General features: G+C 37.5%; 1 protein-coding gene across 1 annotated transcript in view; it reads left to right on the top strand.

Annotated features, from left to right (window-relative positions):
• THSD7B (thrombospondin type 1 domain containing 7B) overlaps positions 1 to 26,229 on the top strand; it is a 550,701-nt gene that overhangs the window by 508,878 nt on the left and 15,594 nt on the right. The window contains exons 19-24 of the mRNA XM_060687945.2: positions 1,544 to 1,659; positions 2,714 to 2,831; positions 16,843 to 16,988; positions 18,352 to 18,511; positions 20,734 to 20,907; positions 21,506 to 21,601. Coding sequence (XP_060543928.2) covers positions 1,544 to 1,659; positions 2,714 to 2,831; positions 16,843 to 16,988; positions 18,352 to 18,511; positions 20,734 to 20,907; positions 21,506 to 21,601 — 810 coding nt within the window. The remainder of the gene's footprint in view (positions 1 to 1,543; positions 1,660 to 2,713; positions 2,832 to 16,842; positions 16,989 to 18,351; positions 18,512 to 20,733; positions 20,908 to 21,505; positions 21,602 to 26,229) is intronic.

The raw sequence follows: 26,229 nt of genomic DNA on the forward strand, positions 1-26,229 counted from the left end.
GTAGAATTGGACCACATCCAAAATTCAGGTTTTAGAGTTTATATTTTAACTTGGCATATTATCTACATATAATGCATTGAATTGTCTTAATGTATTGTTTTATCATCTCTAGTCTCTCTCTTTCTCCTTTTTTATAACTCCACTTGTGTTAACCAAGTGCCTTTAATAGAGATATTTAGTAATTTAGTAATAATCAAGTAATGTAATAGAGACATGTTTTGATTAGAAAATGGATATGAATGTCTGTAAGCTTCTTAATGATGTATTACAATATATTCATCATACAGTATTTTAGAATTGTTAGTTGTCACCTGATTTTCTTATTTATATTTGGCTCTTAATCTTTATTATCCTTTTAATAGTATTTTAAGTATATTTGTATATTTTCCTTTATTTTTTTCAAATTAATAATAATACGTTATTTGTAAAAAATGAAACATGAAAGGCAGACATGGTTAGAACCAGGACAAGAGATCACCAAAAAGTTTCAGAGTTGTGGACTCAGTTGGGAAGTTGAAAAATAATCCTGAACAAAGACATTTGCCACTTGCCGATGCTTGTCTAAAGCATAACAGGAATCCATCCAGAAGTCAAGCTCCACTCGAGAGAGGTGCAAATTTGTAATTCATTGATCTTAATTTCTAGGTTCAGATTGATAAACTGTAAAAAGGTATTTAGAAATGGGCTCAAAAAGTCAAAGGTATCAGCTCCTAGAGGCAAAACTTAGAATTCTATAAAGAGCTACTGCCTCATGCAGAGTACAGAATGGACTTTTTATTCTAGGATTCCATCATTCCTGTCTTCCTAATGGAAGCCTGTTTAGAGATATTCCCCTCATTAAAATAAAAGCACGTTCACCTAGGAATTCTATATAACATTGAGGACAAGCCATAGGGTTCAATTCACGTATGGCAAGAAAAGAACCTGTCTTTCACAATTCTGGTAAGCAACCTGGTAAGAGGATGCACATCCAAAGAAATGAAGTGTTAAGACCACACAGAGGGAAAAATGATTTATATTATTTCATATGCATTTTGTAGGCAGAAAAAAAGTCATTTATTTAATATTTCTAGCTATTTCCAACATTACCTTTGCAGAGCGGTACTTGAAAAAACAGCATTCCCTAATTGGTTATCCTAGCTTGAAGAAGACATTAATATTTTACAAGTGCTTTCTTTCAAGGGAAACATGATTTCTTTTGTCAAACAAAACTCCGTTGGAGATTGTGACAAGCGTTGCTTCAAGGTAGTCGTGCTGCAGAATTTTTTTTACAATTTTTGGCATCCAACGGAGCGGCATGCCACTTGATCACTATGAAGTGCTACATTTCATCATCACTGGACAGTTGTTGGCATACTTGGAGAGAATGTAATTTTTAAGGGCTACTGAAATAAAAACAGAATAATTTAAGGCTGGATGGCTTCTTTTCTTTTAAATAATATTATATTGGTTTCCAAATCGTAAAAAACTATAGCTTCATTTTAAAAAAAAGTTGTTCTAGCATTAATAGGCAGAACCAATTGTAACCATGATGTCTCTTTAGACTGGAGCACATGCCAGCTAAATGAAAATTCAGCCTGTGGACAAGGGATTAGGAATCGCCTTCTAAGCTGCATTCGCAGTGATGGAAAAGCCGTGAATATGAACCACTGTGAGCAGGTAAGCTGGGCCCTTAAGTCACCTTTGATATCCAACTGACAACACTCCGCTTCAAAAGTATCTTATCAAATCATTTTGGGTTATTTATTCCATCCTGATTTTCCTAAATCCTACCATATGGTGTCTATGGAGATTCTCAGTCATCCAGACCATGGTTGTCTCAAAGGTATTTTTTCAAAGGGCAACTGGGCGTTCTTGTTCTTTTTTTTTTTTCCCCTTGAAAACGTTTTACTTCTCATCTAAGAAGCTTCATCAGTTCTGAAGAAATGTCTTGAATGAGAAGATAAATGGAAATACTTATAAACACACAGTGATATACAGCCTGGCTCTCTCTTGCACACTGATTTTTGGAAACATTGCATCCAGGGGCTGGATAGAACGCAGCGAATAAAGTGTATTCAGATGAGATAATGTCTTCATAGAGCAACCTGATAAGCTAAGAGGTCTATTCTGCACTTATGTAGGTCTCTGCACTTAGGTCTCTACATTGAGTAGACATTTTTGTATTACCCTGATTCTTAGATTGTTAGATCCATCTCATAGATTTTAGTCTTTCAGGAAAATGCATCAAAATAAATGTCACTAACCTTCTATAGTTCCATGTAGAGCCCTCCATAGAGTCACTGATGTAGTTTTGTCATTTGAAGTCAGTATACAGTATAAGGTAAGGTAGATCAGTAACTATTCCTACATTTTGATCAGTAAACATGAATTTTTAAGGTAAATAAAAATTGAAAAGGTAATCTGATAAAAACAATTTTCTAGCTCTTACCCAAATCATGGCTGACTCCTCCTTTTTAGCAGCATTTGTATAATTCTTCTTTCTGCTTTTTGTATTTCTAACCTGCAAAACTATGAGCAGGCTGGACTTGGGGCAATGAAAAAACATTAAAGAAGCTATTGTTGTTGTTTTAAATGTATTATAGCTGCCTACTCCAGAAAACTCTGCTCAAGTTTACAGAATCCAACTTTTGGTATTTCATTAAAAGCCCTGCTTAATTGGACATCTGCCTAGCTGTCAATGACAAGTGATCTGTTGTGTTTTCCTTAATAGTTGAATCTGGAAACACCCACCAAAATGACTGCCAACTGCATGGTAGAATGTGTAGTGAACTGTCTGGTTACCGAATGGTCTCCATGGTCGGAATGTTCACAGACTTGTGGTCTTGCAGGTAATTGTGCCATTTGAATTACTATTTGCATTACTTTTAAGTTTTGCCCTAGCAGTTTGCAAATATATTGGGTTGAAACCAGGGGTGGGTTCTACTTACCTTTACTACCGGTTTGCAATCGGGATGTGCACGCATGCACGTGCTCTTCTGCACATGCGCAGAAGCATTTTGATGATGTCGGGGTTGGTGGGCGGAGCCTCTGTCCGGTTTTACTACCGGTTCTATAGAACCGGTCCGAACCGGGGGCAACCCGCCACTGGTTGGAACCCTCTGAATTTCCAGAATGTAGTCACGTGGATTTATAATCTAGAAGTTGTCCACCTCTTTTGTCTCAATAGATGATAGCACCAGCCAACTTTGCTTGGGCTTAGAACCTAGATGAGATCAGGTCTCTGTATTATTTGGATGAAAAATGGGTGAGAAATAGTAGAAAGCCAAACAAAAATATTCTAAAAGAGGTCTATGAAGATTTTTATCATCCAGGCCATCATCCAGGTGCTTTTCAAAAGGCAACTGTGTTTGTTTTGTTCTTTGTTTTTTCCTTGAAAAAAATAAACTGAAGAAGCTTGTTGGAAGAGAAGCTAAACATTTTCAAGGAAAAAACAAAGGAAGTCAATTTGCCTTTTAAAAATCACCTTTGGGACATGCTAAAAGAAGTCAGTGTCAAATAACTTACCGATAAGAGAACCATATAGATATGTCCATGCAGTCTCCAACAGTTAAAGAATACTTGAAAGAGTTATTACAATATGTTTTCAGTAGGACTGCCAGACTGGGCTGCAAAAATCCATACAAACACTGGATGACAGTGAAGAAATGCCAGACAACCGCTAACTCTCTGCTTTTGTTTTGTGACCATTCAGATTTGTGCAGCCCAGATCTGGTAATCCTTCTCTTGCTAGCATTTTTGAAGGGAGCCTGGTTGGGTAAAGTTAAAATAGAGAGAGACATATTGTACAATATGTCAGTGTACATTATCCTGCTTGTAAACACCGCACAATACAATTCATCTTACAGAATGACATATTATGACTATGGTCATATAGTACATACAGTAGTCATGGTTTGTTTAAGCATAACTTAAGCAATATCCTCCGTTTACATAACTTACTACAAGGTAAATCATAGTTTGAAAACCACGACAACTGGATTCATTAACATGCTAAACCAAATGGAAGTTAGCGTTTTGGTTTAGCATACCATATAAACCCAGTCAGAAATTAGGACAATGGTTTATTAATTATTGTTAATTAATTTAAGTCTAGCTATGATTAATACTGCAAATATATGAGGTGTGCATTCGCAGTAATAAAACGATACACGTTTTTCAACACATTTTCAAAAATCTAATAATGAGTTAAATAATCAGTGTCAGTTGTTGAAGCTGAAATGTTGGTGATGTGAACACTGAGATAAAAATTAGAGTATTTTTTAACTTCAAAAAAACTTAAAATTTATGCTAACTTCTAGGAAGCTGTAAGAGATGTTAAAATATTTGTGGAAAACATTTTCTGTTTCTTGGCAATTTAGGATGTGGCCTCTGATTTGACTAATACAGTATGAGTTGTGGTCTTGTGAATATATTGCCATTGCAGTGTAAAGTTATGCTTATTCGTTGAGACTTAGTTGCATGCTGAGTATATTGCAAATATACTATTTTCACTACCTGACACTTTTGGAAGCAAACTTTCCTTTTGTAAGACAATAAGCCCTATTGAGCCACTGAAGAGAAAATACTGATTAAAAAGCTCAGAAATTTTTGTTCTGTCCCTACTACACATTAGTCTGTGCAGCTCGACATGCAGCTAAACCCACCTATCCTCCAATAAAACAGACTGTGTGTGTAGATCTGGATGCTTTATTGAAAGAACAGGATATGGTGAAACTGGGGAAAATAAGAATATATACAATGAGAACCAAATACAAGATAGGTAGTATCAAGTTACTGCTGAACATAACAATTAATAAGTACAAGTACTCTAAATCTGGGATGACTGTGGGATGTGGATTTGTCCTTGAACGAACATGTGCCACAGATCAAGATGGATTCTTCTTTGTGCTTCTGCTTCCTCTAAATGCTAAAGGAAAATGGAGTCTGGCTTCCCAGCGTGCACTTGTTTTGAGAGTGCGGGCTGATGAATAAAGGGGTTGGGTCAGCTTCAAAACAATATAATTGGTATTTATACCTCTGGACACTAGATGGGGCTAGAGAGCAACAATAGTATATAAAGATTATATGTTGGGGCATGACAATTTTCATATTGGTGTTGTTCCAAACCTGAAATTCTAGGCAGATGAAAATAAATATTATTTAATTCAGTGGTACTTTCTTCTGAGTAGACGTGTTAAGGAGTGATGTTACAGATCAATTTTCTTTTGCTAATTCTAAAATTAAACTGTTTTTCTGGAAATAAGAGGAAGAAGCTTTGTCTGTCCCAAATCTGTAATTATTAAATAAATAAATACAAAGAAAGTAAAAGCCAGGATTTCTGAATAATTTTCTGTAAAACCGATGAAGTATTCAGGGATATGTTATTAATGAATTAACTCGTGAAACGTCTCTGTTCTTCTCTCAGAGATTAAAATTAGGAGGTTTTCCCTTTTTGTCTGTTCTACAGAAAGCACCTCTAGAATCTGCTTATTAGCCTCATTTGCATTTTCAAGGCACAGTGGAGTAGAAATAATTTTAATCTTCTTTTAACCTTCTGACACACTGTCAGCATGCTACTATTCAACTGCAGTCATGGCCTTCCCACATCTTATCAACTTGTACCAACTTGGTTCAATTTTACTGGCAAGTGATGCAACTTTCAACATATTGCACCTCTAACAATACTGGTCTTGACAGCCAAAAGTTTTACCCAACACTGGATAAGGAATAGATTTCATCTATTCCATCATTAAATGGAATAATGTGTCATTGACTCACAGTGAATATCTGAATGTAGGACTTTTAATTATAGTGCAAGTCTTTTATCTAAAACCAGACATAATAGAAGATTATTTTTGCACTCAAAAACAAATAAAATTATTTTTAAAACACAATTGCACTATGATTTCTGCTCTCACTTCAGTACAGAACCTGCTACATTCCATTGCCACAGTTTATTTATTTGTTTGTTTATTTACTATGTTGTGGTAATACATGCAGAACTATTTTTTGTGACAGCTTCACTCAATGGTAAAGTTGGTTGAATAGTCTCTTTTGCTCTCTTGTCTTTAGTCCAGGTCTATACAATTGCTGTAAAATAAAATATTAGCTAGCAACTATAGTGTTAAGCACCGACACTTTTTATTGGGTTTGTTTGAGCTCTTTGTAGTCACTAATATTGCTGGATGGAGATAGATTTATATGAAAATCCAATTTAATGTCTCCCAAAGTCAGTACTAATAGAATTTGGAAGAAGTAATTCAGTATGTTGAATTTTCTACTTGATCTTATGTACCCATAATGTAACATTTATGAACTGTACACATTCTAGTGCATTATAAAATAGGAGGGTGTATTACTGTTAAAACAATATGAAATCGATATGAATGATCATTTTATCTCATATTCCACAGTATAAATACACCTTACTAAAATCTTGTTTGCTAAAATCTTGATACACCTTAAGATGAGCCAAGAGAAAGATCTTATGCACTAGGCTTCCCAAAGAAAATTCTCGCTTATCAATGAAAGCATCAGAATGCATATAAATGTTTCCAGTGTTATCCAGTGTAGCAAATCATAAAATCTTTTAAGCAGGATAACAAATTTATGGTATACATTTTTATAACTTTTACTTGTCGTCTATCTGCTTATTTTCTAAGTGATTGTTAATTTCAGAATAAATGTGTAAAGGCTACCACAGGAGAAAGAGAGAGTAAACCACTTAAGTGGCTAAAAGAAAGTTAATGGGGATGGGAAACCAGACATCTCTCAGAAATTGGAATCAGGAAGGTTTCATTCCCTAGAGTAGAAGTCTTCAACCTTGACAACTTTAAGACTTGTAGACTTCAACTCTCAGATTCCTCAGCCAGCTGGCTGCCGGATGGGGAATTCTGGAAGTTGAAGTCCACAAGTTGTAAAATTGCCAAGGTTGGAGACCCCTTCCCTAGAGAACTGGAAGGAAGACCCAGAATTCTCCCTCTGGTCATTCAAGATGAAGATGCTCCTGGAGTCTAAAGGAATCAGGTTTATGGTAGACCAGGGATCTCCAAATGTAGCAATTTTAAGACTTGTGCACTTCAACTCCCCAAATTCCCCAGCCAGCAGATAATTGGCTAAGGAATTCTGGGAGTGGAAGTCCACAAGTCTTAAAGTTGCCAAATTTAACAGCTTTAGTTTGGAGTTTGGAGACCCCTGGTCTAGACAAAGAAAGACCTATAGAAGCAGGGCAGAGACATAGAGCCTGGGACATTACAACAGAGCAGCTGAGTCATCTACTTGCCACTGAGCAATTGTTAATGTGTATTTAGAGGATTTAGATCAAGCAGGAAACATTTGGAAAACCCTCTCAAACTTATATGAGAAAAGAGGCAGAATCTTGAAACAAGTATGAGGAGGCAGGAATATAAATCTGCATCTGATATTTAAAGTCACCTTGAGAAATTAAACATGCCTATACAGAAAGAAACACTGGCAGCTTTCATTTTAAATTCATTGCCTAGAAATTACTATGTTGGGGTACATACAATAGAAATGAAAGTGGAAACAAATGTTTTTGTGGTAAATTATTGGTAAGAGAATAACCCGCCTATCCCTGAAGAGCCACTTTTTTAAAGCCAAAAGAAGGAAAAAAAGAAATACTTCATTTGCAATGGTTCATGTCGTTGATAATTCATTTTGTTTAGAAAAGGGAGATAAGGCAAACCTATTAGACCACATATTTCTTTACATATTTTTTGATTCATTGTCCACCTCCTAAACCTTTTTTTTTCCTTTCCATTTTATAAGTATTGGGTTGTGATCTGCCCATTGATTTACTCCTATCTCTATTTTTTCTACCCTAGTCCTAATATTCGCAGTCATCCAAGCCATATCGATTCTAAATCAGGATTGGTGTGGATGAGAGTAGAACGTATATTGATTCTCATCTTCGTGTGTTTCCCTCCAAACATCTCTCAAGTTTATTTCCGCAGCCAAATTAAAGAATTATTTTGGAAGTATTTCTTTCTTTTTCTTATTTTTTTTACCCCTTTTGTAATCTTTTTTGGCGTCTACTATCGCGTTATAATCTCCAATTAGGCAGAATCTTCATATTCCAACTAGAATCTTCATATTCTAGTTCTACTATTTTTTTATGTATTCCTTTAAAAAATTCCTGTTGATTTTGGTTAGGGGCATATATACAACTAGTAATGATTTTTTCTTTTCTACTTCTAGTTCGACCATCACCGTTCTACTTTCCTCATCTGCATATATTAATTTTGATTCTATCCTTTCTTTTACATAAACTGCTACTCCTTTTTTTTTTTGCATCAGAGATGTATATAATTTTCCTAATTTTAGATTTTCTAATATTTTTTGGTAACCTTTTTTGATGTGTACTTCCTGAAGGCATATCACATCTACTTCTAATTTTTGTAGTTTTGTAAATGTTGGAGTTCTTTTCTTCGGTGCATTTAATCCATTTATATTTACCGAGAGAAGTTTGATTTCCTCTTCCATTGCCTAGTGTAGTTGTTTTTTGGTGTATCTTGTTTCCATCCGCGTTTTTGCTTTCGTGCCTTCTCTTTCCTCTCTTTCTTTTTCTTGACTTTTTCTTACTTCTTTCTCTTACTCCACTTCTATTTGCTCTTCCTCCTGGCTTCTACTTTCTGTTTCTTCTTTACTTTCCTGTTCCTCTTCCTGGGTAAAGTGCAAGTTATAGAATTCTCTTGCTTTCTCTATGTGTCTACTTTGTATTTTTTGTCTTGCCAAGTGATTAAAATCCCGTCCGGTGTTAGCCATCTAAACATTATTTTATATCTGATCAATTGGGATGTTAAAAACTGGTACTGTTGGTTTCTGATTCTTCGGGGTATTTGTTTTAAAATTGTGATTTCTTTATCCTTATATGTCAATGTTTCTTCTCTTGACTTTCTGTATACTTCATCTCTAATTGTTCGTTTTGAGAATCTAACGTGCACTTCTCTCGCCAATCAATGCCTTCTTATGTAATTTGTATGTACTCGATATATTTCGTCCAATTGTCCTTTTATTTCTGATTTGTATTATTTCTGACACTATCTCCGCCATTTTTTCTTCCAAATCTTCATTTTTTTCTTCTATTATATTTTGAAAACACAAAAAGTATGAAGCTTTCTCCATCTCAAGCATCGCTATTGAGTCGGACAATTCCTTATTTAGTTGAAAAGCTTTTTGCTCCATTGCCTCTACTTTTGTCTCTACTTGGTCTATTTTTGTTTCTGCTTTTCTAATTCTTTGCTTGTTTTCTGTTATTGATCGTTGGATATCCCCAATTTTATCATTCATATTCTTAATGTCCTCCTTAACTTCTCCTATTTCATTTTTAATTTCTGCATGAAACGTTCTCATTTCTTCGTAGTTTTCTGCCATTTTTTCTTGTGTTTTTAAGAATGTTTCTTGAATCATTTGAAACATATTCTGCAGAGCATTTAGTGTCATTTCCGGCTTTTCTTTTTCTTTTCCTATCATGTTATCTATTGTTTTTTGCTGTAGTGGTGATGCCACTGTTGCTGTGGTGTTTATAGTTGGTTTTTTTCCTGTTTTCGTTATGGTGGTTATAGTTGACATTTTTAATGCTCGTGTGAAGCTTTCCCACACTAAGATATAAATATTAATCATTGATTTTCCTCCCCCTGTACACACACCTTTTTACTTATGTAAATATAGCACTTCAACACTTTAACAATATCATAGTATAATTAATTATTGTTTTGCAGATTCTCAATTCTTACTTTACAATATTTTCAATCAATCTGATTATGGTTCATTTACTTTTCTTTTCTTTTATATTCCGTAATTATAAAGTTAATGATATCTTTTCTTAATTCCTTATCCTCTTTCACATTCCACCTTTTCAAATTTTATAAATTCACAGTGCAATATACAATTAGAACTATAATATAATTCCAATTTCCCCCTTTACTGATTATGTATATTTTTATTAAATATAAGAATGAAAATATTTGTTTATTCTTTCCTTATTGTTATTTGACGCTCCTTTCCTTCTCCAATCTTGCCAGTAGTTGTAGTTGTAGTTATTTTCAGTCCTTTTTCCAAATCTTAGTCTCTCTCTTTAAGTCCACTACAGTCACCAATCATTTTTTAAATCCCACAAGTTTTTCAAAAGTTCTTTATTTTCTTCTTTACCTTTTCAAATTATTTAAATTCTACAGTTTATCGCCCTCTCCAGTTTTCTCTGCCTCCATCTCCGTCTCGGGGTCTTAACTCTGTTAGTCCTCCGATTTTGCTTACTCACTCCCTCGGTTCCTTCTTCTTCGCGCTGTTCTCCTTTTCCTCCTGTTGCGCTTCTCCTTTAATCCTCCACTGTTTATTAGTCCGTCCTTTTTGCGCTCACCTCAGTCCGCGCTTCTCCATGCTACACGCCTCCTCCTTCTGGGGCTTTTTCAATCTGCCACTTGAAACTGCTATTTTCACTCTTTGCTTCACTCTAGATGGCCGTCATCACTCCTATCTGCCTTAAAGATCCACTCCAGTCCGGCTTCAGGCCTAGGTACAGCACAGAAACGGCATTGGTCGCGTTGGTGGATTATCTCTGGAGGGTTCGGGATAGGAGTTGTTTCTCTATCCTGGTCCTGTTAGATCTCTTAGTGGCTTTTGATACCATCAACCATGATATCATGTTGCACTGGTTGGAAGGGTTGGGGGGGGCACCGTTTTGCGTGGTTCTCCTCCTACCTCTCTGACCGGTCACAATCTGTGTTGGCAGGGGGGCAGCGGTCGACCCTGAGGTGCCTTGTTTGTGGGGTGCCGCAAGGGTCAGTCCTCTCGCCCCTTCTGTTCAACATTTATGTAAAGCTGCTGAGTGAGATCATCCGTGGCTTTGGGGTGGAGTTCCATCAGTATGCTGATGACACTCAGCTGTACATCTCCATCCCAGGCCACCCCAACGATGCCCTTGAAGTGATGTTCTGGTGCCTGGAGGCCGTGCGGGCCTGGATGGGGAGAAACAGGCTCCGACTCAACCCTTCCAAGACTGAGTGGCTGTGGCTTCCAGTGTCCCGATATAGCCAGCTGGTGCCATCGCTGGTTATTGGGGGCGAATCATTGGCCCCCACGGAAAGGGCTCGCAACTTGGGCATCCTCCTGGATACACGGCTGTCTTTAGAAGAGCATATGATGGCCATGGCCAGAGGGGCTTTTTATCAGGTCAGCCTGATATGCCCTTTCTAGATCGGGACTCCCTACGCACGGTCACTCAAGGACTCGTCACTTCCCGCCTGGACTACTGCAATGCTCTCTACATGGGGCTCCCCTTGGGGTGCACCCGGAGGCTTCAGTTGGTCCAGAATGCGGCTGCGCGGGGGATTATGGGAGCGACAGGACGCTCCCAGTGTAACACCTCTCCTGCGCGAGCTGCACTGGCTTCCTGTGGTCTTCCAGGTGAGCTTCAAGGTGTTGGTGACCATCTTTAAAGCACTCCATGGCTTAGGGCCGGGGTATCTACAAGACCGCCTTCTGCCGCCAATAGCCTCCCACTGGCCAGTTCGCTTGCACAGAGAGGGCCTCGTCAGGGTGCTGTCGGCCAGACAATGTCGGCTGGCGACCCCCAGGGGGACAGCCTTCTCTGTGGCGGCACCTGCCCTCTGGAACGACCTACCCCCAGAGATACGCACGATACCAGACCTCCAGACTTTTCGTCGGGCCCTGAAAACACATCTATTTCATCTAGCCGGGCTGGCTTGATCCCATCCTTGCAGTTTTAAATTTGTAATTGGTTTTAACTGGGTTGTTTTAAATTGATGGCCAAAATTATTTAATGTCTTTTAAACTGCTTTTAAATTTTATATGTTGTGTTTTACCGTGGCTGTTCACCGCCCTGAGTCCTGTTGGAGAAGGGCGGTATACAAATTAAACAAACAAACAAACAAATAAACAAATAAATAAATAAATAAATAAATAAATAAATAAATAAATAAATAAATGCAGACTTCCTCTCCACCAGCTTTAAAGAGGTTCATCTTTTGTCCCCCCCCCCCGACGATAGCGCGTCGCCTGGGGGCTTCAGGACTTCCTCTTTTATTTCCTAATCCCTGCAGGTTCGAGAGTGCTCTAAAAGAGCTTCTAACAGAGAGTTTTTTGGGTTCCAAAAACGGCGCCCCGTTTCCTCACCTTCTTCACGATGATGTCGCCGCTGGAAGTCCCTCACCGCCGGAAGGGGTTTTCATGGCAAAGATACTGGAGTGGGTTGCCATTTCCTCCTCCAGTGGATCACGCTTTGTCTCTGATATGACCTGTCCCTCTTGGGTGGCCCTGCATGGCATAGCTCATAGCTTCGTTGAGCTACACAAGCCCCTTCGCCACAACAAGGCAATAATCCATGAAGGAGTATGAATTTATAACTATAGCCAAAGGAGATGAACAAATTGTGAATATTCTTCCTCATGAGTTTATTCTTGATAGGAGATCCTTTTCCATGGAGATACCTGAGATAAATATTAGGGCGGACAGGAGGAGAGATTTATGTCTGTTGATCATCAATGAAAGAGGCACACTCTTGAAACTAGCGCAAGCAATTTTATTCTTGTTTTCCTTCGGTTCAATGAGTAATTCATGTTCGAAATTTCTTTCAAAGCAAAATCCTAAAATTTAGAACCCATTCTCCTCAGGGCTATACAAACCCACAATATCATTAAAACACTGTGGAGGATTTTTTTTTTTAATATAGAATCATGCAGCTGCCTCAATTATTTGATTTGAAGAGAGGTGTTTTATGTACACCCCCTATCTCAACACATTATAAATCACCACTCTTTTATCCTTAAACTTATTTAGTAACAAGGTGGCCACATGGCGTGTGTGAGTCATTTGTTATTGATTTATCATCTATCATTTTAGGCCAGCTGGCTTCCCACCCAAGGGAGGATATTTCAGGGCAATTCCACCTATGGGATTCTTTCATGGCAGTGTTACTGTCAGCACTAAGCAGGATTTTTTTTTTCTGTTGAAAAATGGTTGCAGAGGTTCTCAATCACCTGAAGAAACTGGGAGAATTTGTTCCTTTTTTTTCCCCTCCAAAATTGAACAATAATTTTTACAGGCCATTGGTGCTCAGCTTTGCCTCAAATAATCACAGGTTTTCAAACAGAGATTCAGCCATAGATGATTTCTGATGGTATCACCAAGAAACTGAGATTCCCAATTGTTCTGTTTATGCAAGAGTACCCAGGACAGAACTGGCATTTGTCACTATTACTATGTTTTGATGGTTGATAATAATTCTTTGTGTGAAACATTCTGCAGCCCACAGAAATGCAGCTGGCCTTCCCTTCGTACTGGCCTTTTTCAAGGTCCCTACTTTAGTTGAGTTGATGACCTTCTTCCATGGCTGAATGTGACTTTCCATCTGGGAAATAATTGTTAAGAGGCAAATACTGTGGCAGCTGTCGTTAGAAAACCGTACTGTTCTTTCAGAAGTGAGCATTTGCAGTGACATTTTCCCAAGTTCCCTTTTGCCAAAAAGGAATATGCAAATCACATGGTGGATAATAGCAAATGGCTTTATTAGTTTCAAGTTGTTTTTCAGGATTTTGCATTAATGACTAGAAGTTAAAAGGCTATTCTGACTATAAAGTGCCGGGGTCGCTTATCAATGACCAAGGGAAATTCAGAGGCTCTTGAAAAAATTGTAAACCTTAGTAGAAGTAAAATAATTAGGTTGGCTGCAATCCCATACACAATAGCTTGCATAAATTCCTCTGAGGCCTAGTAAGTTTAAACAACCATGTTATCCTAGGATTGTAGCTGTTATTAGGAATAAATCATGTCCCATAGAACACAGCCTTTATTATATGCTGAAACAGCCCTTTCAGTGAGGGTTTTTTTCGCCCAATGGAATTTACTGACTGTTGAAAAGGAAAGGTGCAAAGATTCTAATAAAAGCAGGAAAGGCATTGAAATACAGTAGTGTAGGCATTTTAATGTACACTGCCATAATACATTATAGTATAAATCCTAATTATTATTACAAATTATTATCTATGTTAATCTTTGTTTTTTGTATTGATCATGAATATGTTTCATTCGCCAAATCTTGTCAGCTCATCTTTGTTAATTAGGAGCATCTGAAAGAAATGCTTCATTGTTTCCTTAATTAAACTCATTTTTAAGTGCCATCTTTTTAAGCCAAGGCTTAATAGCATTTATGACAAATCAGTAGATAGCACTACTTTCATATTTCTCCACGGCAAGTTAATCAATAAGAATAAGGTAGAACATAATGAATAATTATCCAAAGAGAAATCCTTATTATTAAGTTAATTTCCTTTTTCCATAATTAACCTTTGGAGAAATAATGATTTGAAAAGTATATAAATAAAGATATTGCATGATTTTGTATAGGAGGTTGGGAAGTACCCATGCTGATGGTTTTGGTAATTAAGCATTTATTTATTTTTTCCCCTCAAGATTCCTGTATGTTTGTTTGTTTGCTTGTTTGTTTATTTCCATCTGTGCATAATCTGTCCCAGTCCTGAGAACTCTGAACAGCAACAAAAATATAAACTAAAAATAAAAGCATAACATCAAAAATAGATTCCCACACTCAAATTATTATGTATCTTAACCTTGACAATGTTAAGATGAGGGGATTTCAACGCCCAGACTTTCCTAGCCAGCATACAGGAGCCACTAAGTTAGGAGACAAATACTGTTGGCTAACTTGCTGGTTAGCAAGACAAGCACTGCTCATCCCTCTGGAGAAGCAAGTTCTTCAAAGTAGTGATTGCCACAAAGCAGGGCTCTGTTACCCCAAGATCACCATGAGGACTAGTGACCCTCAATAGACATTATCCGGATTCCTGGAAGCATATTCAGTTTGAGTATTGTGTTACATGATATATCCTGGTGTTTAATTCTCAGACTTAGAAAAAAAACCCCTCAAATACTAATGTACTGTTGCATATTCCAAAATATTGTAATTACGATAGTGCTGTTTTCCAACAACAATGGTCATCTGTTTCAATTGCTTTTCTTCTTCTAACCATCTGAAATGTGAAGATTGTTTGATCAAATTATAGTTATCGGAGCTGAAAAATTACAAGCTAGGTAATGGCTATTACTGTCCAAACCCACTTTTAGCATTTCCATTAAGAACCTATTAATTTTCAGCAAAATATCCTGAACTCAGTAAATAGGAGCAGAAATTAGGTTACTATTTTTGGAATAACACTATTAAGCACCATTTGTTAAAGTATCAGCAGACTCAATTAAAAGGAATCATCACCATCATCTACTGCCCTGACATAGGACAGCCTATAGGAAGAAATATTTCATCTAATACTATTCCAATTACATAGAAGCCAGCTTGTTACTGAAAGTGGAAAAGCTTCCTGACTGATAGCGTGATACTTAAGATAGCGTTCAATAGGAAAGCTTTCTTTCTTTATCAAGTTGAGCAAATAACAGTGGCTCTTATTAGCTGAAGCAGTATGGAGATCATATATGTATATATGTATACACATACATACATACACATATATATACATACCTATTGTACATACCAGACACATTCGGTACAATCATCACAGATTGAAAATTAATGAGTGTACTAGGTACTTATTTATTTATTTATCTATTTATTTCATTTATTAAATTTTATACCATCCATCTCCCCTACAAGGTGACTCTGGGAGGCTTACAAGTTATAAATTGATGCTATAGAACTGACGCTGTAGAGCCAGGAATGATTGCCGGATCTGGAATATCTCTCATGCAAAGGCATCTCTGTTATTGCAACAAATCCTTGAGCACTGAGTTGTCGTTCTTCTGTGCATGTTGTGTATATCTGTGCCTTCACATCAGTAGGCACACTCTGTAGTCCCTACAGTTTTCTTGGTAAGATTCTCAGAAGTAGTTTGCCATTGAACTACATCTTTGGCCCTTGAGTTGTAGCTGTAAGGGTCGTGGTAGGTTACACTGAGATGTTACTAGAATGATGGACTGGTTTTTAAATATTACTGGGTTTTTTTTGAGGGGGGGTGTTAGGTTTAAAGGACTCAAGGCACTCACTTTGGAATATATACATTTTTTAAAAAAATAATGATGATGGACTTTTTGCAATTGACAGATGCAATTTTTTTCAATGTGTTAATTTTTCTAAGTCCTGTCTGTGATTTTTTTTGGTATGGCACCCTTTGTGTCAATAACCACTGGAATCACCACAGCTGTTTATTCCATAATGTTTCAATTTGGCTTTTCAGATCTTGATACTTTGTGATCTTCTCCAATTCTTTGTCTTCTATTCTACTGTCCCCTGGTATTTCCTCATCCATTATCCACATTTTCTTTTCTGTAACTGAAATTGTATCTGATGTGTTACGAACCAAAACTTTTATCAGTCTATATTCAGAAATCCCACAATATTTTTGACTGCTCATTTTTTTACTACATTTTCATCTCTATGTTCCCACCAATTTTTCATTATTGGCACATGATAATTTTTATAAATGTTCCAGTGAATCATTTTGGTGACTGTGTTATGTCATTGTTTATTATCAGTTTGTGCAATTTTGCACAACCTGAATATATGATCTATTGTTTCTTTTTTCTGCTTCTTTGCACAATCTGCACTTTGAATCATTGGATGATTTTTTCAATTCTGGCCTTGATTGCATTAGTCCAAATAGCTCTTGTACAGCCAAATTCAAGCCTTCAGTTATTTTAGCCTTATCAGTTTTCATTTAAACTAATTAGAGAGATAGGACTGGGCGTACACCATAACCTCCTTTCCCAATGACTTATCAGTATTTTAAATGTGCCCAGAAAGATTTAGAAAATATTAAAATACAAGGTATTTAATAATAATCTCTCCTCTTTTAGGTCAGATGCTCCGTACCCGATCTATAATTATGGAAGCCCAAGGAGAAGGAAGACCTTGCCCAGCTGATCTTACTCAATTCCGCAATTGTGTTGCAAAACCCTGCTATAGCTGGGTTCTTGGAGAATGGTCCCCGTGCAGAGTTGAGGTACTTGAAGTTTGTAAAACATCTCCTTGACCCAACAGGTAGAAAATGAACTTGATTGCAACCCACTTTTATGAGGCAGTTTTATCCTTGCCTTGAAAGTTAAGAGGGAGACGTTAATTTAATATTATTGAAAATTCTAACAAAGTAGGGAAAAGTCATCATAAATACAACCAAGGCAAGTGACTAAAAACTAATTTAATATCAAAGGTCAAAGAGCTGTACAATTGTAATAGCATTCCAGTGAGTGTCATAGATGGGTTTTGCATCAGCATGCCTAGATCAAAGCATGATTTAATTTCAGAGAACCTGCTACCAAGGAAATTGACTTTTGTACTAAGAATACCACGTAGCCTCTTTCAACACTTCGAAAGGCCTTGAAACAGTACAGTTTAAAGCTTCAGTAGCCTGAAGTGCTGACTTCGACTTTTTTTCCCTTGAAATGATTGCTTTTTTTTCTAATAGTCTGAAAATGTAAACGTTGATGTGAATTGTGAAGCATCAAACAGCTGTACTTTTGCTTTCTCAGCATGGATCACATGTATGTCCTCCCTTTTTCCACACTGCATTGGGCATGCCATCTATTTGCCTTATGCATCATTCTACCCTTCCCTCTTTTATCTTTTAGATCATTCTTCATTCAAAACATTTTGATCCGGTATCTAGCATTGGTTTTAAAGTGATTTAGATTTCCACACTCAATTATTTTAGAGTACGGAGAAGATGAGATTTACTTAGCATTAATCACGGCAGACTAATTGGGTCATACCCAGGAAGAGGTGCAAAAGTGAGGAAGATGTAACATGTTATAAAGGGACATGTTGTTTTGAGAAACAAACCCAAACACTTTTTCTTCTGCATTTGTAGAGCAATAATGCTTTACCAATATACCCAGTGAGGCTTTAGTTCTTCTGAATCCATATTATCTTCAAAAGTTTATTATTATGTGTAGTTGAAGAGCATGGGTCTGCAAACATGGCAACTTTAAGACTTGTGGACTTCTGACTGGGGGATTCTGGGAGTTGAAGTCCACAAGTCTTAAAGTTGCCAAGTTTAGAGACCCCTGTTCAAGAGTAATAAGAACACATCTATCCTCTTCCTTGCCTCCACCAAAAGAAGAAAGTATTTGTTGGAGAATAGTCCTTTAACAACATTGCAGAATACTTATCAACTGCAAGGGACAGAACACAAAAAAATGGAAATAGGAAAGAACACTTTTACCATTCTTGCACACTGCAAAAAGTATTGCCTGATTTGCAAACACTTTGCATTGTTTCTAGAATCAAGATGTATATACAGCATACAAAGTGTAGTTATTTATGCAGCAAGTTGTTATGATAACCTCTATTTTTTTCCCCTCTGTTAGGGTGGACAATGCGGAGATGGAATCCAGGTACGAAACCTACTGTGTGTGGTGCATGATGGCACTTCATCATCAACATTTAAGCAAGTTGAGAGCACCCTGTGTGAAGAGCTTCCCCCTAAAGAGATTTTGCTTCGACTTCCGTGTTCTGTCCCTTGTCCAGGTAAAAGGCCTGAAAAGGACTGTATTCCTTCATTTTGATGATAAATAGCTATGGCCAATTGCACATGATGTTCCAAGAAAATAGGTGGTTTGACATAGACCTGTAGTTTGTTCTATACATCCTAGCTTTTTGATGGATTACTGTCCAATTTTAAAGATGTCTAATCAGAACACAATCATACAAAGGACTACTTACATTGGTCTCCTGATACTAACTTTTATGTTTGGCATGATGAACTTGTGGTCCAGGGGGCCCAAGTAGCCTTCTGATTTAAAAATGTCACCCCGTTTTGGCTCTGACTTTGCTGACCTTGGGCTCAGGATCCATCCGTGATCAAAATAATCTGGTCACCATAAATTGCAATTCACATGGACTGCAGCCTTTCATGAGAGAACGGTCCCTTTGGGTTTTGCAGAATTAACCTTTTATCTTAAACTTATCTATAGCCTATATTATAAGATATCTCTCAACTCTACTGTTTTAATATAGGTAATATAAATCCAGAGAGAGGGTTAAAATAATTATGGAATTTTGAGAGTAGAAATAAGCAGAAAGCCCTTGCAGATGGACTATGGTCCAGAAGTCAACATTTCCCATCTCTTTTTTAACTCATGCAATGCACATTATACCAGAGAGCAATGTACTCTTCAGATTCAATGGTAAGAAAGTGCTTTGGACCATTTACAGTGCTGATGCAGTTACATCTTTGGCAACCCAACAACACATTCTGGAAAAAGACACATCTGGTTTAAGCATCTTTTTGCCTTAACTGAAGTTGTATGCTCCCCCCTGTCCCTTTGTATGTGTGTATCTGAGAAACACCCAAGTAAGAAACTGTTGTTGCAAGTAAAGTATAATGTAGTCTAGGGTTCAGCCTTATCCAGAGAAACAAATCTCCAAAGCTATGTTAAAGTTTAATATTTTTGTGCTTATGCTGATTAGCCATGCAAAAGAGCTTTTTAAGAACTTGATTTTGAAAAGTATAGTAGATTATATGCTAATAATTAGGTCATGGACATCCAGATGGTGAAAATGTTTTAACATGCTTGATTTAACCATTCCTACAGCTCAATAGCAGGGATCACATGCAACCGCCACTTCTTTTTTAGAATTCCCCAATTGTGAAATTGTATTGCCAAAATTTGTCAGTAAGATACACTTTATTACTTTTTGCAAAAGCAAAAACATTGAAACATGTTTTAGTTTAACATAATTGTAAAGCAAGTTAAGGAAGGACTGAGAGGTTTTAACATAACTACTATAAAAAAAAGCAGTTCACTCCCACTCCACAAACCCATATACTACATTCTCATATATGACCTCAGTGTATTCTTCAGCTGCCACAAAAAAATAATTTAAAAAGGATAGCCCTCAACACCAAAAAGTTCCCATTGCTGCTTTAAAATTAAAGTCAGTGTTTTTGAAACCCTTTCTAGAAGGGTGTTTTTAGGAAGGCCAGGGTCCAGATGTAGGAAGCTTCTGGCCCTTCGAATGATGCTGAATTACAACTCTCAGCATCCCTCACAATTGACAAGCCTGGCTGTTGCTGGGAGGCCTGTCCACATCCTATACTGGATATCTCAAGCAGAGCAGGAATTGGATTGGGTCAAGTAGATGAGTAGGCAAGATGGGTGGCATATAAGTTTAATAATAAATAAAAAGTAAACCACTTATCCACTTCTGGGGACATTTCCAGCTCTAGTGAAGGGAAAATGGGACCCATTTGTGGGGGCAATAAGCTGACTTTGTATAAATATACAAAAGGATGAAGGCTATTGCTGAGCACATTGTAAGCCGCCCTGAGTCTCCGGAGAAGGGCGGCATATAAATCAATTTTTTTAAAAAAATGACAAAGTGGGTGTGTCTATAGTGGGCACATGGTTGGGCCAACATTTTGCAGATGGATGATAGTCAGCAATTGTACTTTGTGCTTTTAACTTAATTCTAAATTTGTGTGTGTGAGAGAGAGAGAGACAGACTGGGATAGGGAGAGAAAGAGAGATTCCCACATTTGAAATGCAGGAAACCAATATTACCATTTTTTAACTATTTTCTCACCAACATTCTGGGACATGTTGCAAAAAGGATCCCAGAACGTACAAGATTATTCCTTGGGTTGGATAATCTGTATAGGTTCCTTCTGATGTTATAACTGAAGAGGGCATAGAGACATCCATTAGTAAAGTCTTCATTCCCCTCCTTTTTTCATTTCTGGCTATAAGGTGACTGTCATTTATCCGAGTGGTCTGAGTGGAGCTCTTGTGAATTAACGTGCATTGATGGCAGGAGCTTTGAGAGCATGGGTCGTCAGTCTCGATCAAGAACATTTATAATTCAATCTTTTGAAAATCAAGACAGCTGCCCTGAACAAGAATTGGAGACCAGGCCTTGCTCAGGTAGGGAATACTGTAAACCACAGTTCTTATTACCTCACAGAAGAGTTTGCCTTTAAACTGTTTTCTAGTTGTCATTTCTGTAGTTTACTGTCATGTTTTCAAACACTATCTGTTCTTCCCATCAAAAGATGTTTATTAAGAAAATGTTTGAAAAGGCAAGCAGAGACTGGGAAACTGTTTATGGTCCTTAGAAAGGAGGCAAAAAATGGGATAGACTAGACGAGTGGTTTTCAACCTGTGGGTCGGGACCCCTTTAGGGGTCGAATGACCCTTTCACAGGGGTCGCCTAAGACCATAGGAAAACACATATTTTCAATGGTCTTAGGAATAATTTTATTGTTGGGGGTCACTACAACATGAGGAACTATATTAAAGGGTCGCAGCATTAGGAAGGTTGAGAGCCACTGGACTAGACAGACAATTACAGAAAGTTAAATCACCAGAACAGCAAACTCTAAAATCTTTGTATTTCTCCTGCCTGGATACATCTTTAATAGTTTTCCTTTGAATTTATTTAACAATGTTTAGTGTTATTGAAAAGAAGAAAAAAAAGATATATTTCAGGTATATATAAACTGTTGCTTTATTTGAATTATAGGAGGAAAATGCTATAATTATGTATGGAAAACAAGTCTTTGGCAAGATAATGAACGCACAGTGTGGTGCCAGCGTTCTGATAGATTGAATGTTACAGGTAGGTATGCTCAGCAATGTCATTGTTATCATCAATATCACCATCACCTTCACCACTCTCTGTATTACCAATTTTATACTAGTTCCTTTTTTAAATAATACAAATACAAAGATAGAAAACTAATACAAGCTAAAGAAAATATAAACAGTAAAGAAAAGAAACAGAAAAGTGAAAAGTGAAAAGAGATAGAAAAAGAATAAAGAAAAGAAAAAGAGAAGACAGAGATAGATAGATAATGATAGATATTTAGATAGATATTTAGATAGATAGATAGATAGATAGATAGATATTTAGATAGAAAGGTAGGTAGGTAGGTAGGTAGGTAGATAGATAGATAGATAGATAGATAGATAGATAGATAGATAGATAGATAGGACTCCATTCCTCCTCTAGGCAAGTCTAAACAATTTCAATAATTTAACAACCTTCTACTTCAAATTTTTTTTTACAAACCTCTCCTTTCCATATCTCATCTCTTATCAATAATCAAATGATTACACTCGTTCAATGTATATAAAAACCAATATTGCAACTTCAAAATATATAAAGCTCCTGGCCATTAAAATATTTTAATATTTATCACATGAGGAAGCTGAGAACAGGAACCACAGGTCTAAATTAGAATGCTCAGTACTAAAAAATGAGGAAGATCTGAATACAGAGGTAAGTTTGTAAGAGGTATGTAAATGTAGTGCTGTCAGTGCCTTCTGAATAATAGGATGAAAAGCATTCTATGTGTAGGAGCTATCTTAAGTATAATCTTCTAGGCTCCTTTGGCAATCCTAGCCTGAAATCCAAGGACCTTCCCAAAGTGCAAACTAGTGTAGTTTTTTCTGGGGTTTGTTTTTTTTTAAGAAAATCCCTGCCATCTAGAACTATCAGACCCAAGCCTAGAGAAGAGACAGCGAAATCCGGTTGAGTCCAATCCTATATTTGCTTATACCTAATGGACAGAACCTTGCCAAACTAAAACTATAACCTTCTAACCTACCAGATCTATCCTGAGATATTCTAGGGTGTCGTTTCCCTGAACTTCTTCATCCCCTGCCCCATCCAGTGGAGCAGTAGTGGGATTCAAACATTTTACTATCGGTTCTGTGGGTGTGGCTTGGTGGGCATGGCATGGCTTGGTGGGCGGGGCTTGGTGGGCATGGCAGGGGAAGGATACTGTAAAATCTCCATTTCCACCCCACTCCAGGGGAAGGATACCGTAAAATCTCCATTTCCACCCCTCTCCAGGGGAAGGGAAGGATACTGAAAATCTCCATTCTCTCTCCACCCCACTAACCTTCTTTCCAGCTCCATGTGCAGGGCAACAAAAGAAGACTCAGCCGATCAGCTGGGACTCAGGAGGCAGTGAATAGATGGGGACGGGGCCAGTCAGAGGTGGTATTTGCCGGTTCTCTGAACACTCAAAATTTCCACTACTGGTTCTCCAGAACCGGCTGAATACCACCTCTGCAATGGAGGACTGTGCGGTCTCTTAATCTAGGCTGTTCTCTGGGAAAACTCTGTGTTGCGATAACTCTCCCCCTCTGCTCCTCCAGGAGCATGTTCCATCATATGAAGAGGAAAACATTACCTGGAATTATCCAGGTATGCCTCCATTTCAGTCTCAGTTTGTTGTTTTTTAAGACCTGGGCTGTAAAAATCTAGATGATCATTATAGAGTAGGAAAGAGATAAGAAAAACTGTAAATGCTGCCATCCAATCTTCCCTCTAATGTGTGACATGCTGTGTGCAAAAAAAAAAATTGTTCTGTGCAGCTTTTCCCAAAAGATCTACAAATTTGTGCACCTCAATAGAAGAAAATTGCAAATACAGGGAAAAGCATCATGTTCAAATTCTTTAAGATTGGAAACTAGAAAGTATAATGACATACAATATACAAACCTGCAGATTATAATATAAACTCATTAGTCCCTGATAATTGATACTTGCAATCGTTATTTTGTAAGCATTTAAAATTGTTTCTTTTTTTTCCCTTTTTTGAATTTGATACTGCAATAAAAGAAAAAAGAAAGGACATACAAAGGAATTAATTCAAAAAGCATGTAGTTAGCCCCTTCTCTTTCATTTATTTCCCATTCTTTCCCTCTTCTGAATTTATTTAAATTGCAATGATTAATTTTAACACTTATTTTTTTTTATAGGATCAGCAATGAGCATGGACCTTTTGTGGCCTAAACTCATTAATTTATTAAATCTTTTTTAAAAAGGAGGCTGGCTAAAGAGGTTTTTAGGAAGCCTTGTTTCAGTACAGAGGAGGGGGCAATAGTCAGGCAAGTGGTTGTGGGTAGTCAGGAGAGCTGACATATTTGACTGTGGATGAAATAATAGACAGAACTGGTACATAGTTTGGGGGGTGGGGATCAGGGGTGGGTTCTACTTACCTTTACTACTGGTTCACAACGGGACCATGTGCGTGCAGATCACCCATGATGACGTTGTGCCGGGTGGGCAGAGCCTCCTTCCGGTTTTCCTACTGGTTCTATAGAACCGGACCGAACCGGGAGCAACCCACCACTGGTGGGATGTTCTGGACTTGCAACTTATATAGCCAAAGCAGCCTTTGTTCAAATTCGTCTTGTATCCTGATTGTGCCCATTCCAGGTCTTCCTCATAGTCACACATGGCTTAGCCTCTTCCTGATTGGGTCACTACAATGTGGTCTACATGAAGACCATTGAGAAACTACAACTGGTCCAGAAAGCAACAGGGACTGGACTTCTGTATGTCCCATGGTTTGGCCGTCTTATATTACTGTTGCATGAGCTGCAACTGGATCCCAGATGCTTTCATGGGTGCAATTCAAAATGCTAGTTATCATCTTTAAAGGCCAGCATGGCTCATTGGCACAAGGCCAAGTTATTTGCAGGAATACCTCTTCTCCAGGTGTATCTACCTATTCAACTAGATCAGATAGGGTGAGTATGTTCCAGGTCCTTTTCCTGAAATTCTGTCATCTGATGAGACCTCCGAGGAGGTGTTCTTTCTCTGTAGCTGCCCTAGCGCTTTGGAACAGCCTCTCATCTGATATTTAAGGGTCCTCTACTCTTTTGGCCTTTCAAAAGCCAAAGAAGACTTTTTCTTTTCTCCCGAGTACTGTGCTAGGATATGATTCAGTTGGGATCAATAGTGTGGTTACTCTGGTACCTCGTGGGAAAGGTTCTTATCTTGTTTTTATTAGTTGTTGTGAGCTGGTTAGGATCACTCCGTGAGATAGCAGCCATATAAGTTTTTTTTTTTTAAATGAATAAATAAACTTTTATATTCTTCAGCTCCTTATTGAGGCCCAAGGCCAATTATAGATCCAAACGAGTTTCAATCCATGTTAAAAAAAAATATTGAGAATTGATATTTTCTAGGAATTTCTGTGGGTTCAAAGCCAGCATCCTTTCAAGCATTTGCTTCAAAAGTGAATATATGCTAATTCATATAAATACTTGGCAGATGGCTTTATGTTTATGTAACACTTTCCTTTGTTCTAAAACAATCATTATCATAATTTTAGCCATTGTCTATCTACTGCAGGATGAAGGCTTCTTCTGCATATTTCCAACCAATATGGTCCTAAGCTTCCTTTTGCCAATGGGGCCCTTGCTGATGTCGTCGATCCATCTTGTTTTAGGTCTCTTTCATGGACGCTTTTTATCAAGTGGGATCCTTTCTAGGACTGCCTTGGTCCACCTGCCATCAGCTCTTCTTGCTATGTGACTAGCCCATTTCCATTTCAGTTCTTTTAATCTCTTGATGATACTGTATACTTTCATTTGTTCTCTAATCCATATTCAGGTCTTTCTATCGTGTCTTGTAATGCCAAGCATGTATCTTTCCATGGCTCTTCGCGCCACTCATAGCTTTTGTATCGATTGTGAGTTTAGTGTCCATGTTTCCCTGGAACATGTTAGAGCAGGTAGCACACACTGATTGAACACTTTTCTCTTCAGGCATAGGGAGAGATTGTTCCTGAAAATTATGCTTAGCTTGCGGAATGCCTGCCAACCACAGTTAACACGCTGTTCAATTTCCTTTATTGTATCACCTTCCATTGAGATCCATTGCCGAAGGTATATGTAGTGGTCTACTACGTCTAGTTCTTCTCCAGATATAATTTTTTTCACTCTCTCTTTGGTGAATTCATTAAATATAACCCGGCTTTTTTTCAGGTTTATTTTTAAGCCATTCCTGCTTTGTGGAGCTCTTGTATATGTCTTTGTAGCTCTTCTGGGTCTTGTGAGAAGAGGACAACATCATCTACAAATCTTAAGTGATTTAAATAGGTGCCATTGATTTTTATTCAACTTTTACGCAGTCTAGTTTGCGAAATACTTCTTCAAGGCAGGCTGAGAAAAAGATAGGTGATATTGTATCTCCTTGCCGTATGCCTCATTCATTGTTGATTTCCACTTTAAATATTGTTCTAAAACAATACTGATCTTTTTTATAATTGTGTTCTTTTATAATCATGTTTTTATGATTGTGTTCTAAAATCTAGAAAGGGTTTGTCCTGGTATCTGGAAAAACTCAAAACACATTCCTCTAACCTGAAATATTCCTCTTTCATTTGCCCAAGAGATTTTATCTCTCCTTTCTTTAAGAAAGATATTAGTTTTATTATTTTCTTC

Source organism: Pantherophis guttatus, chromosome 1, assembly GCF_059756535.1.
Source record: "Pantherophis guttatus breed Tessera chromosome 1, ASM5975653v1, whole genome shotgun sequence".
Classification (NCBI taxonomy): domain Eukaryota; kingdom Metazoa; phylum Chordata; class Lepidosauria; order Squamata; family Colubridae; genus Pantherophis; species Pantherophis guttatus.